This window comes from Oxyura jamaicensis, chromosome 10, assembly GCF_011077185.1.
Source record: "Oxyura jamaicensis isolate SHBP4307 breed ruddy duck chromosome 10, BPBGC_Ojam_1.0, whole genome shotgun sequence".
Lineage (NCBI taxonomy): Eukaryota > Metazoa > Chordata > Aves > Anseriformes > Anatidae > Oxyura > Oxyura jamaicensis.
In genome coordinates this window covers 15911340-15925260 of record NC_048902.1, presented here as the reverse complement: position 1 = coordinate 15925260, position 13921 = coordinate 15911340, and the positions used below count along the sequence as shown (strand labels likewise).

Here is a 13921-nt window from a genome sequence, read left to right as displayed (position 1 = left end):
AGGAAATGCAAGAGTATAAAAAAAATCAGGTTGGAGTAATACAGCTGAGGAAAAAAAATAAAGAAAAGAACCACAGACACTCACAAGCTGACATCGCATCCAAGAAATCTATTTTTCATAACCACAGTGGCTAACAGAGTAAAACATGCACTCAATACTTCGGAAGAACCGGATTTAGAAACATGAGGAGCTTCTCACCCTTAAAGGCCCTCAAAGCAGTTTCTTTTCTTATAGTGTTATAACTGGGTTTGCCAACTGAACGAAGGTAACACCTCCGTGCAACTGTGGCATCACACTCCTGCTCAGTGTCACTGTCACTGTTCTGCAAAGGTGATTCATACAGGCAGCAAGCAGGTGCAGTCAGAGCATCTTGTGGCCATAAGGGACCAGGACATTTCAGGTTTCATTAGACTGACTCATACAAACAGACACCACTCTGCCCAAGGAAAGTGAACCAGCAAGTAGAAGTGTGCTCCATCCACTCGCAGTTCAAAGTACATAGAGCTGGAAGTTGTGAGCTTCATTAAAAAGGCTCAAATATGCCAGAAAACCATGAAGGGCATAATAAAATGGCAACACTTAGAGCTGGGGAGTATGAATGTTTCATATGTCCTTGAAGCCGAATAAGATGAACAATTTTTCTCTCTCCTGCAGAACTATCAGTGTTCCACAGATGCACGGTTCACTAAAAAACATTTCTGCTTTCTTACTATCTACAGTATTAAAACTACATAGGTCACAAACTCCTCAACGGCCATGACATTTCCGTATTATCTAATAACTGTAACATTATACAAAGTGCACAGAAAGCTAAATGTTGGCAGTGGGTTGGTATACATGGACAGTACCACAACCTTCAGTGTTTTGTTCATCAGTTATAAATACGGGAGGACCCACGTACCACCTAACATTAGGCACCCGATGTACATGCAGGTGATGTGACTGCCACTTGCCAAGTGTCTGCTTTGTATGACTGAGTTGGTCTATATCCCAAGAAGCATCAGAAAGAGGCAAATAAACCAGACTCGACTCCAAGTAAGCTAATAACCCACGGGTAACACCTCTGCCACCCCTGCAACCCCAAGAGGAGGCACTGCAATACTGACCTAGAGAGGGATTCTTTTTGGAGCCTCTGCCATTTCCACTAAAACACTGAAATGTAATTAATGTTTAATAACTGTTAGGTGTATAATGAGTAAATTTAGGGACAGCCATGTGAATTTGCTGAGTAGAACCAGGACTTTCCAGCAACTATATTGGTGGCAGAGATATTTCCCCTGTTAAACACCATAGATTTATAGATACATACACACCACACACATGTATATAAACAAATGCACAATGCAACTAAAGCTGGAAATTGCCACCAGAGGGCAGCAAGGACCCGCTGTGCGGGGCTTTTCCTCCCTTAGAGCTCTCCTGCATTCCCCCACAGCCCTCAGTCAGAGACACTGAAAGAGCTGGCAGGAAAATTAAAATTAAGGGGAAAAGTGCATGCATGAGAAGTGGGTAGGGCACCACATAAGTGGTATTTTCTTTGAGTAAATACAGAGCTACCCCAAAATGTAAACTGATGGGTCTGATGACTGTTTTGGGATGCCTTGTTTCAGAGAAATTGCTGTGAATAATTACTAAATATTAAAATTTAGGAAATTTAGAAAAGTTATGTTAAACCTGATTTAAGCCAGCCATGCTGGCATACACTCCACTCAGGCTCTGTGGTTTCAATGTGACCCTTCTGTTATTTAGGGTATAACATACTCCACAGAAACAGGTTTACAGTTAGCATCTGTCACTGACCAGGCAAGCAGTAACCACCAGGTATGACCACTGTATGTGGATAAAGCAGCACACTGCTACTGTACTCCTACATACAAACGTTGAGACTCTGCTGCCACTGCTACCTACCTGAGCATTTTTGCAGTTGCTCAGGCAAGGCTAACGAGAGGATGTTTTAACCCTCCAATACACATAATAAAACACAGAACCAGCAACTCAGCATTTGCCCCCTGCAGAGTTCCAGAGCACCTCATTACACACACAAACACCATAACAGGGAAGAGGGTCTGAAGCCCACTCCCAGCTGTGTCAGACAGCACTGCCTGGTTAGCTCTGGGGGTTTCCTGTTCCCAAAACATGAATGAGCATGACTTGGCCTCCGGCCCCAGCCACAGCCAGACTTGTAGCATACATTGGCTGCAGGCAATATGTTCCTGTATTCAAATTATTTGGAGTAGGCTGGTATACTCCAGAGCAGCGGCTGTATCTGGTGTCACAGCGGGTGAGAGGAGGGAAGTTGCATTTGCCTGGCCCACAAGTTTACTCTGAGGTTCTCATACCGGCTTTGCTCATCTCTCCAACTTCCCAATTCTAAAAGCATGATGCAAAAACCACAGCAGCTGGAGTTCAGGCTTAAGTGCCTCACAAAGATCTTATGTAATCTGCAGGTCAAAGACCTATAAGGATGTGCATCAGGGCATCAGCACTGCTTTTCTGAAGGTACCACCACTGCAACACAACTGTGCCTGAAGAATAATCATTAAGGCACTATTTTCCCCACTTCACCCATAAGTCTGTGAAAAAAAAAATATGGGAATTTTATTGAATGATTTACCACCTCACTTACTCAGACTTCTAAATGAACAGTCATTTTCCACAGAAAGTGACAGGCCCATCAAATTGATTTTTTTCCCCTTATGCTGCTTCACTTTGTTGCACAATGCTTCATTAAGACAAGCGTTTGCTTTCTTATGCAAGAAAACACAGCCTAGAGCAAACGATGTGTTCTGTCCTCTATAGAAATACTGCTCTGCTGGAATCACTCATTTATAACATCTCTTCCATAGAAGCAGCTCGATATGTCCTGGCTTGTGCAGCTTGCTAGGATATCTGATGAATTGCTACGCTGTCAGGAAGTACATGCTTCTGTTTAAAAGAGTGATGATCTTAATCTAAGTATTCATTCACTACTTCCAAAAGCTAGGAAGAAAAAGCAGCATATGCTTGGCCAAGAGTTACTGTTTGGTGAAGACATGAAAAACCAACACGGAAAAAGTTAACTGAGATAATAAAAGATGGAAATCCCCCAAACAAGTACAGCATGTGAAGGCTTATAATTCCATACAGGTCTCTCCAGATGCAAACCTTGAATGCAAGGCTAATTCAAGCTGATTTTCTTTAAAGCCGTACAAAATAATAATAATAATAACTATAGTTTATTCTCTTTCTATTTTTTTAATGCACTATTTGTATTTTTTCTTTTGAATTCTGTCCTCTTAAGTTCTATTAAGTTGTTTTTTTGATTAATGAAAGGGGCCTTGACTTACACCCCCTACTCCCAGTTTCCCTTTTATTAAAATTTTTACTGATAACCTAAAAGCTCTCCTAGAGCAGCTATTTTATTTACCACATTTCAAATTATTCCTTTTTTTTTTTTTAAGCTAAATTAGAATCTCTGAAGATTAATGACTGCAGTTCTTGAATAGATACAGATGTTAAGTACAATAAGGGAGGGGTTTTGCAGCTGTGCAATCAGGAAGGAGCAGCAAACACAGGGCAGCTCCCTCCCCTGTGTATCTAAGGTGGATAAACCCAGGTGTTGAGTGCTCTGACCTGGACACAAGTCAATGACTTATTGCATCAGAGATAAGAAAAGACATGGATGGCGCAAAGTGCTGCCAAACTCTTGTCAGTGAAAGCAGAGTCTTGCAACGCAAAGGGAAGCGTCTGAAAGGTGTGGCTCACCACAGCGATCTCTGATAACCAGGTTCCGGCCTTCTTTCAGGTGGATGGTCAGGAGGTAAGCAAAAGGGCTAGGCAAGTCATTCAAACAATCGCTTCCTTCTTCTAAGGCCTAAGGAGAACAAAGAAATCAGTCACCACTATGTCTCCCCAAGCAGACACGTGAACAGAGCAGGTGTTTTCTCGGTGCTGCAGAGGTAAAGTTCACAGGCCTTATTTCTTTGGGCAATCTTTTACAGTGTACTTGTCAGAAAAAGGAAAAGAAGATGTCTGAGACTGCTTCCTTACATAAACACCCAATTATCATTATCAGATATACTCACAAAGCCAAGGGTAACTAAAGGAGTGCTACAACTGAAAATTAGTTATAAGAGTAAACATCATAAATGCATGGACAGGCTTTCTAAATCCTAGCATTTCTTTTTTTCTAGCTGCATATTCCTTGTGCGTTCACATTTATCTGCTGAATTAATGAGGAAACACTCATTTCATAAATCCAGTCAGTTTAGTATTTCTTTATATAGTTCTAGAAGACATGAAGCAGCAGTGGACAATTCTGGTTATGATGTTTTCCAACAGCAAAGTCTAGCATTATTGTTCAGAGTTGCTGCCAGGGTTACATCCCACATCACTGCCATCCAACTGGCACATTTGGCGAGGGCAAAGGTAGTAAAGTTTGCCCAGAATGAGTAAACACACTTAACATGAAGAGCACGTGTCTAAACTGCCAATGCCTTTTTGCACTGTTGTAAATCCAGATTGTTGACATCTGTTTGTTAAACCTTACATCTATGTTAATGTAGTTGCAGTCTTTATTTTAATCTAATTTATTCCTGAGATACTGAGTATTTATGCTGATGCTTTCGTTAGATATCACTGCCAACAGAAATTACAGAATACTTTATTAAAAAAAAAAAAAAAGTCAATGTATTTAAAATATTCCAAACTGCCTTGCATAACTACAAAAAAGTCCCAAAAATACCATGCTAGAAAAATCTATAGGAACCTTCACCTGCTTTAAAAAAAAAAAAAATCTTTAAGGAGCAAAGCAGCAAAGAACCGAAACCTAAAAGTAACTGTGCTTCCCCTAAACAACCTGTCCAAGTTTCAAAATACTTTAAAGTAATAGGACGTACCATCTGATCATCAAAAAATTGAGACGATATGGAAGAATCTAAATCTACACCTCCACAAGAATCCTATGAAAAAAAAATAGAAAGAGTTAGACAATAGTAATATAGGTAACATAGTAATAGTATAGTAATAGGTAATGGTAATAATATAGTAATGGGTAACCATAACATAGTAATAGCTTTCAGTGCTAAAGGTCCTTTCCACAAACTCTCCTGATGCCCAAAGTTTATTCTATCTGGTGACTTATCAGTTACAATGCTCCTAGGCAGAATTATATTTGTTGAATCTTCAGGTTTCCTCACTAAAATTGAATTTAAAAATCCAGAAGCGTTGGCAGCAGCAGCAATATTCTGGGGTTAGAAAGTGGGTGGCACTCTCACATCACTACAATTCTCCTTCATTGTCCAAAAGTTAAGGTCCAAGAGAAGCTTTTTGCAAAACCTCATTTTGTGTTTTAATTCAGATCCCTCAAACTTTCAGCGGAGAGAAAAGATTTCTAATGCTAATATTTTAGAATAATTTAGATGCTAATATTTTAGAATAATTTATACTCCAGTAACTCATACAAACATACACACAATGTGTGTAATTCCATGGGGGCACATTTGCAAAGTTCAGGGAAAAAAAAAAAAAAAAAAAATTAGAACCAAACAGTCAAAGGAAAAAAGGAGGGGAAAAAGGATGCTGGACATGTACTTCCCCACAATCTGTAGTAACTGGAAAGCCCAAACAATTATCAAGGCACATCAGAGGAAGTCAAACATTTCTTCCTAAAGACTAACTCATTCAAAATCTTGAGGCTATAGTGACGCAGTGTCTAGACTGTATGGACACACAGAAGGGATTCATTCAATGGCCAGGACACTGCTGAAGCTATTTTGACTGCCAAGACGGTCTATGATGATCACTTACGCTGAAGAGGACCTATGTGCACATGCAACTCTTCGGTCTAATGCAGGGCAATCACAGCCCATTCAAATACCAAGATTTATTCTAAGAATAACAACCTCACTCTACAGAAATGCACACAAGGTGGAATTTGATCCCCATGTGAAAATGTTATTTAGTGCAGTGTGGTAACATCCAAATCTCTCGGATGAAAGCTGCATTGTGTTGAGCACCATACAAACAAAAATAAAAAGAACCAGCTCCTGCATCACAGATCATAAATTTTAGAGATATTGATATGCTGAAATAAATATAAATAAGCTTGTGTAATTACTCTTCTCCTCCTCTCCCCATATACGTATATTACATATCAAGAAATACAGTAATCCAGCACTGCAAGTAAAATTTTACTTGCATGACAGACAAAATTTAACATTATGGTTCCCACAGTAATCATAACTTGGCCACCTTGCAAAAACACATTAAAAGTAGAAATATTATTATCATAAAGAGCAGCAGAAGAGTTTCCTTGCATAACAGAGCTGAGTTATAGCTGCTAGGGGAACCCTAACTTGGAATTTCCTGACTAGCATGCATAAAATCTCACTTCTGTTCATTAAACCTAGCATTTCTACAGTAGTCTCTAGCTTCACAGGAACGTCCTCAGGCACCATCATTGGCACTGATAATAGTTTCTCTTGTTCTGCTTGGCAAAAACATGGAATCAAAGAACTGTATTGAAAAGCACAATTAGAATAATAAAAAGTACTCAAATACCCTAATATCATTTACAATAAAAAGTTGATCCTCAAAGTTATGTTTTCATATTTGTTGTTTGTTCTTTCTTTGCTTGTATTATATGGATGGAATTTGAATAAAAATAGCTTGTTTTTCATTTTATCTCCATAAACTGAAGTGCTGTTATTCTAGGTAGCTGATTGCAATGAGATCACTGAATATAGATAAAAGTCTAGCCAAAAATACTGTCCTGAAATCTTAATTTTATCTAACTACAGTAATATTTCTGAATTTAATATAAGCAAACAGGACCACATTCATCAACAGAATCATAGCTGCAAATATATCTGTGTATAAATAAATAAAACATCAGCATATACACAAATATATACAAATGAATCAAACTTTCCTCTTGCCAGGGTTTACAACCTCTACCTCCTCTTCTTATCTGTTCAAGGCCAAGAATGATTCAAACTACAACTGCAGAGTGCATCATCAACCAGACGGGCCTTTGGTTGCTACTGACTCACAGCAAGGTGTTAGATGAAGAAATGGTATTAGTGCACTTCAGTAATGACGCGTGACCACGGACAAAAAGCAACAGCAAAAAGTGACATCAACAGTGTCTTTTGCAACCTGAACAAACCAGGCAGGGGTTCAACATAACCTCAGTTACTCCTTCACTCTTTCAATCTGCCTACATCGACTACAACAGAGGACGAGTAAAGTTAATCTCTTAGCAAATGGAAATGCAATGTGAGCAGTGAGAACTTTTACTGAGGGTGGAATGCTCCCAGCACCAACAACTTTGTGTCAAGCATTCAGAAGACTGTAAAAACCACAAGCCCTCACTGAGCTTAGGTATGAGGCTCAGAAAGTATCTCATGGTACGGGGTGACCAAAGAAAACCAGGAAATGAGTAGGTGGCATGTGACAAGCAAATCAGGGGGAAAAAAGCTCAACCTACATCTTTTCTTTTTTTAGTTTATTTTGTTCCAGGGATCTGCGTTCCTTTTGATTTACCTCACTAATCAGTGAATGAAGCTCACAAAAGAATGATGCAAGTAACTGTCGTGCTGCACTCTCTGCAGCAACCCCACCTAATATTAGAAGACCAATAACCTGCACAATAAGCTGTCCCCACCAGAGTGAATAAAGATTTCACGGCTGTTCAATGAAGTATAAGAACCAAACTTTGAAAATAATTGAGTTTAAATATTCCTTATCTCTTTCTACTTTAATTTGCTTCATTCTGCTGCATGTTCTTTAGAAAAATCTTTCTGCATTTAAAAGTTATTGGAGGCAGATTACAGGAATGAAGGTAAGATATTCACAGAGATAGGGTTTGGCATGAAAGTAAATATTAAATGATTCAGATGCACAAACACACTTTGGGAATTACATAAATGCTACAGAGAATAAAACAGATTGCTATGCATCTGGAGGGAACTTGAAGTTAATCTATTCCATCACTATACAGTTACCACTTTGTGCTGAAGTACTTAGCGTGCCCAAAGTCAAGCAGGATTTGGGATTAATTTTGGTGCTGCTGCAAATACACTTGCTAAATTTTAGGTTAGAATTTGTTGGTCCACAACAGCAGAAAAGAACAGCTGATATCATTAAAACAACCTGGAAGCAAGCTCCTAAAATGATGGGTATCCAACCTACTTTATGCTGATTAACCTGAGTTGATACAAAATTTAAGCTAATGTGTTTAAAATTTAGCAACAGAAGTGATGTTCACTAGCTAACACTGTGATCTGTTGCGTCACAGGGGAGGTAACACTGCTTTGATAAGAATGCACAGAGATGCAGAACAAGTTTTATATCATAAAAGACCATTTTCCTTATAGTAGCATTGATCATAATTTTGTTTAAAATGTAATTCACCTGTGAAAGCCACTTCCAAAGGAGAGCATCAAACCTAAATGTCTCTTTTCCATTTTTACATCCCAGATGACTAAGAAAATCAGCTGCCATACCTGCAACACCTAATTTATGGGAAAACAACCTCAGAACTTAGCTGAATATCTAACTTTCCTAGTGAAAACTCAACTCAGAAGGAAATACATTTCCACAAACAAAACAAATGTTGCCTAAAATGTTTCAGACAGCCACAACCTTCACCTGTTTGTATTATAAAGCTATTGTGTGACTCCATGGATTTGCCACTTTGCTCTGGCCAGGCAGGATTTACTGTTTCATGTCAATTTCAAAGCACATTGGACTTGGATCCTCCTGTTCCTGGGACATTATGTCCAGCCACAGAAGTACTGACCACAAAAGTGGTAAGAAAGGAAAGAAGGGGAACAAAATGGGGAATTCAGATGAAGTATTTTGGTTTTACACCTCCTCTAATCACAAACCAAACACAAAGGACAGCCTTGAACATGTTGTACACACCCACTGCACTCCACCACATGCTCATTTTGACTAATTCCAGGTGTTGGCAGAGTTCACTTGATCCTTCATCTTACACCTCTTGCATTCAGCTAGACCTTGAGCGGGCAGTAAGTTGGTTTTGCTACAGCAATCCTAGTAAGTTATATTAATTAAAAAGAATTCTACAAGTGCATCAGACAGCAGTATGTTTCAGAGTTCAGAAAGCTGCAGCTACTTTTGACCTAAGCAAGCAATTCAAACAACTCTGAACAATCTGAAGTATCACAGACTTGCCAAAAATAAAAATAAAAAAATACGTGTGATTAATTTTGCAGCTCCACAATGACAGAAAAGATATCTGAATTTGGCCTCAAATATATAGATATATCACATTGGTTTTATGCTACTCTTTTTCCCCTTATACCTCACATATGGTCCCTCTTCTCCACCCCTTCATAACCCAGTTAGGCCCAAGAGGGCCGCTCGGCGTGGCCAGTGCCCAAGCCCCTCACCTCCATCATCTCGTCCGCCAGGTCATTGCTAAGTCGGGCTCTCTGCAGCAGCTCAAGGAGGTCATCACTGGACGGCCGTTTCCCCTCAGGTGTGGGGCCTCCTGCCACGCTTGCATCTGAGCAGGCCATGTCCCTCTCCATGCGTGCAGTCGACTGCCTCAGCCACGGCCAGTCCCCTCCCGCCGGCCTCACCGATGCATTTCTGCTTTTCAGAGACACCACAGGCCTGGGGAGGTTGCTGGGGGAGTCTCCTGACATCACCTGAGTGCTCGAATATGTCGTTTCTTCTTCCATGATAGTCTCCACCTCCAGCATGTCAGGCACCGACACGCTGAGGCGCCTGTCCAGCGAGTGGACCTTGCTCACCACCATCTTGCTGGATCTCTTCTTCGTCTTCCTCACACTTAAGTTTTGCAGGAACGGCCTCGTTCTCTGTTTCAGGGATCCCCAGACGGATGGCTTATCCAAGTCCATTGCTGTACACGGGACCTCAGCAATGCCTCTGGTACAAAACAGCATCAGCAATTCCTGGGGTGACTAAAAGGAATGTAGGAAGCAAGTCAGTCAGGAAAACTAACAGCTGCTGAAGGTTATGATTCACGTTGCCTCATCTTAAAACTTTCAGTCATTTTTCTAAACAGTAAAAGCAAAGCATTAGTAAGTGCTTCCCAATACAATCTGGTTGGTAGGTTTGATTGTTTACAAGGAAAACAGCCAGAACAAGTATTTAATCCTACACTAAAATGCAATGTCTGTCCACTGTTTTATGATTGCTATGAGAAGACTTTATCACTTCTGCCAAGTCCCGATTTGAAAAAAAAAAAAAAAAAATGATTTATCTCATTTGAAACTGCTTCTGTACAAAACTTACTGATAGAATTTAAATCATAATAATGCTAGCACACAACAAATGCTGGCAAAGCTGTCACTGTGATTTCTGATGATAATTTTTCAGTCTATGTACATTTTCTTTGCTCTTTCTTAGACCGTAAGGATTTTTCCATGACTTCCCAGAGGACAAGCACAACATGAAAATAAGCACCACAAACTAAGTGAAGGAAGCAGAAGAGGACATCCACATTAGAAAGCCCAACTAAGACACCCCAAAATACACCCTTTGTTACCCACTATCAGCAGAAGTCACCTCTGAAGAATTAATTTTCCTCATAAAGAAGGCAGTTCAGAGAAAATTAGGACAAAAATGACAGAAGGAATCACACGTTTTTGAAAATCTGCTAGTGGAGTTTTGTCTTCAAGTTGATTCATGCTGAACACTTATACAATAGTGAAGGGCAAGAAGAAAAGATCCCAAATCACCTACTGAATCTGCATTTTAAGGCAATGGTTGAATGGACGCCTCTGTGCACAGGAATATCCTCACAGACGGGGTCTTTTGGGGTTAGCATCTGAGCAACCATCCTTATTCTGTAAAGCAAAGACAGTCAAACCATCATCCACACTCATTAAGAAAAAAATGATCAAACCTGCAGATTTACAGTCCGCAAAGACACACAGAGGTTATAGCACATACCTATATTATTAGCAGTGGATACCTGTTAACTTCTATACTTCTGCTTCCAAAACTCAGAGCACATTTAAATGCACACAGTTGTCAAAATTGTTTAGCTGATCAAAAATAACTTATCCCATTATTACCCTATCTTGATGGAAGATACCAGAGCAGACAACAGAAATACAACTGATGCATGAACCCAGGTAGAGAAATCGCTGTCTGCTCTCCAGGACATCTACTCTAACATTTCATTAATTTGAATGAGGTTGCACAGGCAGTTACTTAATAGCTTATTTAAATAATTTTATGACTATCCCTACCATATTTGCAGTGTTCAGGCATCTACAAAAGTCTTAAACTGTATTACTGCATAACTAAAGCTACACAGACCATCCTACCTTCATTTATATTGCTATATAAATGCTTGCTATCATAATAGTTACATTCAATACAAAAAAAAATAATAATAATAACCTATTATGGTGCTATATGCATTCAACAAAGCAGTATCAAATTTTGCCCACATAGGAATGTGTGTTAGTATAGACACATCAGCTAAACCCAGTATCTTCACCCCTAGCTCCCATAGACAGACCTAATATCAAAGTACACATGGACAAACTACAATTATTTTTTCTTTACAACATCACTGAGAAGCAAAAACAAATTTCTGAACCAAATTTACAGGGGAGAAAAGAAATAGATGCAAACCTGAGCACATTTGACCAGATATTCAGGGATGCCCATGGTGAAGCAGCACCTGATGCCCTGTGCAAGCCTTGGCTGATAGCTTTTACCTAAGCTCTTCCTTCTTTAAACAAAAATTTGACAAGGCAGCTGCAGGCCTTCTTGGTGGCATTGTACCTCAAGAGAAATGACTAGGGTAAACACAGTTGCACAAAACGTTATGAAATACCACTGTTGGCACTTGTTGAAACAACCCATCCCCTGCCAGCGGTCTCCACTCTGCCTGCCCAGAAGCCTTCCGAAGCAAAGCCATCGTGGATAAAGGCAGGAACCAGCTCACAACATTCGCCTCCCAAGGCTCTTACTGCTTCCCATTCCCTTCCTGTTATTCTCCACCCCTCTCGTTTTGATGGCCCGCTGCTGTCGTTTTTACTTTGTTTGCTTTGAGATTTTGTTTCCTAGCAGCAGGCTAGTTCCTGTAGGTTTTGTAGTTACATTCCTCCAGTTGTTTTCATATAGAAATGCCCATTCAGCAAGGATAGTCTGAGGACCACGGGCTGTTTCTGAGCCCCACTTGCACTCAACCCAGCACAAGCAGGCTTCCTCAAGCCAGCTAGAATCACACTGGAGGGAAAAAAAATAGGGGAAAAGTGTCTGGGTTTTGGTCAGGACAGCAGGGATAGCTTGAGCAGCTCCTACACTGGGTTAACAGTGGAGATATTTGCAGTGGGAAGGAGCACAAGGCTGCTTGAACTGAGGCCAGAGGAGAAGCTGTTCAGCCCTGGATTGCCGAGGGGTTTGGCCATACTCCACCTCCGAACCTATACACCCACACGCCTGCTGCAACCGTAGCTTTCATTTTATAAATACTGCAATGACAAGCAAATTAATCCAAATGACTGTTGTAATACACAAAAACACATAACAGCAAGCATTCTGATTTTATACAATCAGGGTAAATACAGTCTGATGGGCAAATGCACTCCGACATCTGCCAGCCAGACTGGCACTTTTTTCACTTCCCCAGTTCACACAGAAAAAACACACAAAACCACCCCATGAGCAGAAATTTATGCCCCAGAGACATCAGTGGAAGATGAGGGATGGGGACCACCACCCCAGCGTGGTGCAGGATCCAGGGGTGCCAGGCTTCTGGGGGTACACCCACCTCAAATGCACACATTCACATGTTCAGCTGTGTCCCCAAATGAGCACACAAGCTCTTGTGAACATTAAACCACACCACTAATAAAGCCAATCTGTTCTTTCATCCTCCATGAGTTTTCCTCCACTTTTCTTTTCCATACTGAGCAGCATCACCAGAAGCCCATCATTTTAAAGAGAGAGAAATTCCCCGTTGCTTGTAAAAAGCCTGTTCTCTGTGTCAACATGTTGCTCACGTACTCCTTATCCACCACAGGCCTGCAGCTTTTCCTTTTCCTTCCACTGCCTCATAAGTTTGGTGCCAAGCCTATTGCCCGACATTCCCTGAGCAGCCACGGCGAAAGGTGTACCTTGCCAAATTGCTGGTCTGAGCGTGGCCTCTTTATTCTTTCCTTGCATCAATGGCACATTGTACTGTAGAGCTGCAAACAATATTCTGAGAGAAACATTTCCTGTTATCAATTTTAACTTGGTTGTTTTTAATTGAATGGCTCCTTATTATGTAATAAGTTATAAATTTAAAAAATAATAATAAATTTAGCTTATCTTCTTCAGCTTGCTCTGCAATATGCTGCTAAAGTTCAGAGCAATCCCTATAGCTTAATCTCTTTCTTCAGAGAGACACTTCTGGATTGCACCTGTCATTTTTATTACACCCTGTTCTTTTGCTGTGTCTCCTCCTCTTTTGGGGGCAGTAGGAGCAAGAAAGAAAATATTCATGACAGCGAAACTGGTCACAGCTCGCCATCTGACTGATGAAACTAATTTCTAGCATTTTATTCTCCCTTAAGTATCTTCTAACTACGGTCTTCAGGATTACATTTTTTTAAAATAATGTTCTGGTCTCCCTCACTGTAACACACTCTACTTACTCCCTTAAGTGGTTATAATATTCAGAGTTATATGATTTTTTAGGTGTTCTAACAGGTGGCTGTGAGAGATTTCAGAAGTCATTGAAAGCCTAGAGAAATCATCCTGCAATTTCACTTCACATACTGTCTTGTCAGGAAGCCAGAAGAGACACAAGTGAGCAATACTACATGACAAAAAAACACTATAAAAGTGAAAAATATCCCAAATAAGTGGTGAAACAAAACCAAATTGATTAAAATATTGGAAATTACAGAATATGTTTGTCTTTCTTCACTTTAAGTAATCA

General features: G+C 40.1%; 1 protein-coding gene across 9 annotated transcripts in view; it reads right to left on the bottom strand.

The window, feature by feature from the left end:
• MCTP2 (multiple C2 and transmembrane domain containing 2) overlaps positions 1 to 13921 on the bottom strand; it is a 153065-nt gene that overhangs the window by 92777 nt on the left and 46367 nt on the right. For 4 of the 9 annotated variants that reach the window (XM_035336131.1, XM_035336134.1, XM_035336137.1 and 1 more), the window contains 4 exons: positions 10720 to 10823; positions 9399 to 9935; positions 4878 to 4940; positions 3745 to 3853 (listed from right to left, as the gene is read on the bottom strand). In XM_035336131.1, coding sequence (XP_035192022.1) covers positions 3745 to 3853; positions 4878 to 4940; positions 9399 to 9917 — 691 coding nt within the window. In that variant the 5' untranslated portion in view covers positions 9918 to 9935; positions 10720 to 10823. Of the gene's footprint in view, positions 1 to 3744; positions 3854 to 4877; positions 4941 to 9398; positions 9936 to 10715; positions 10824 to 13921 lie in introns of all 9 variants that reach the window. The other 5 variants (XM_035336139.1, XM_035336138.1, XM_035336130.1 and 2 more) reach the window with 2 other exon arrangements.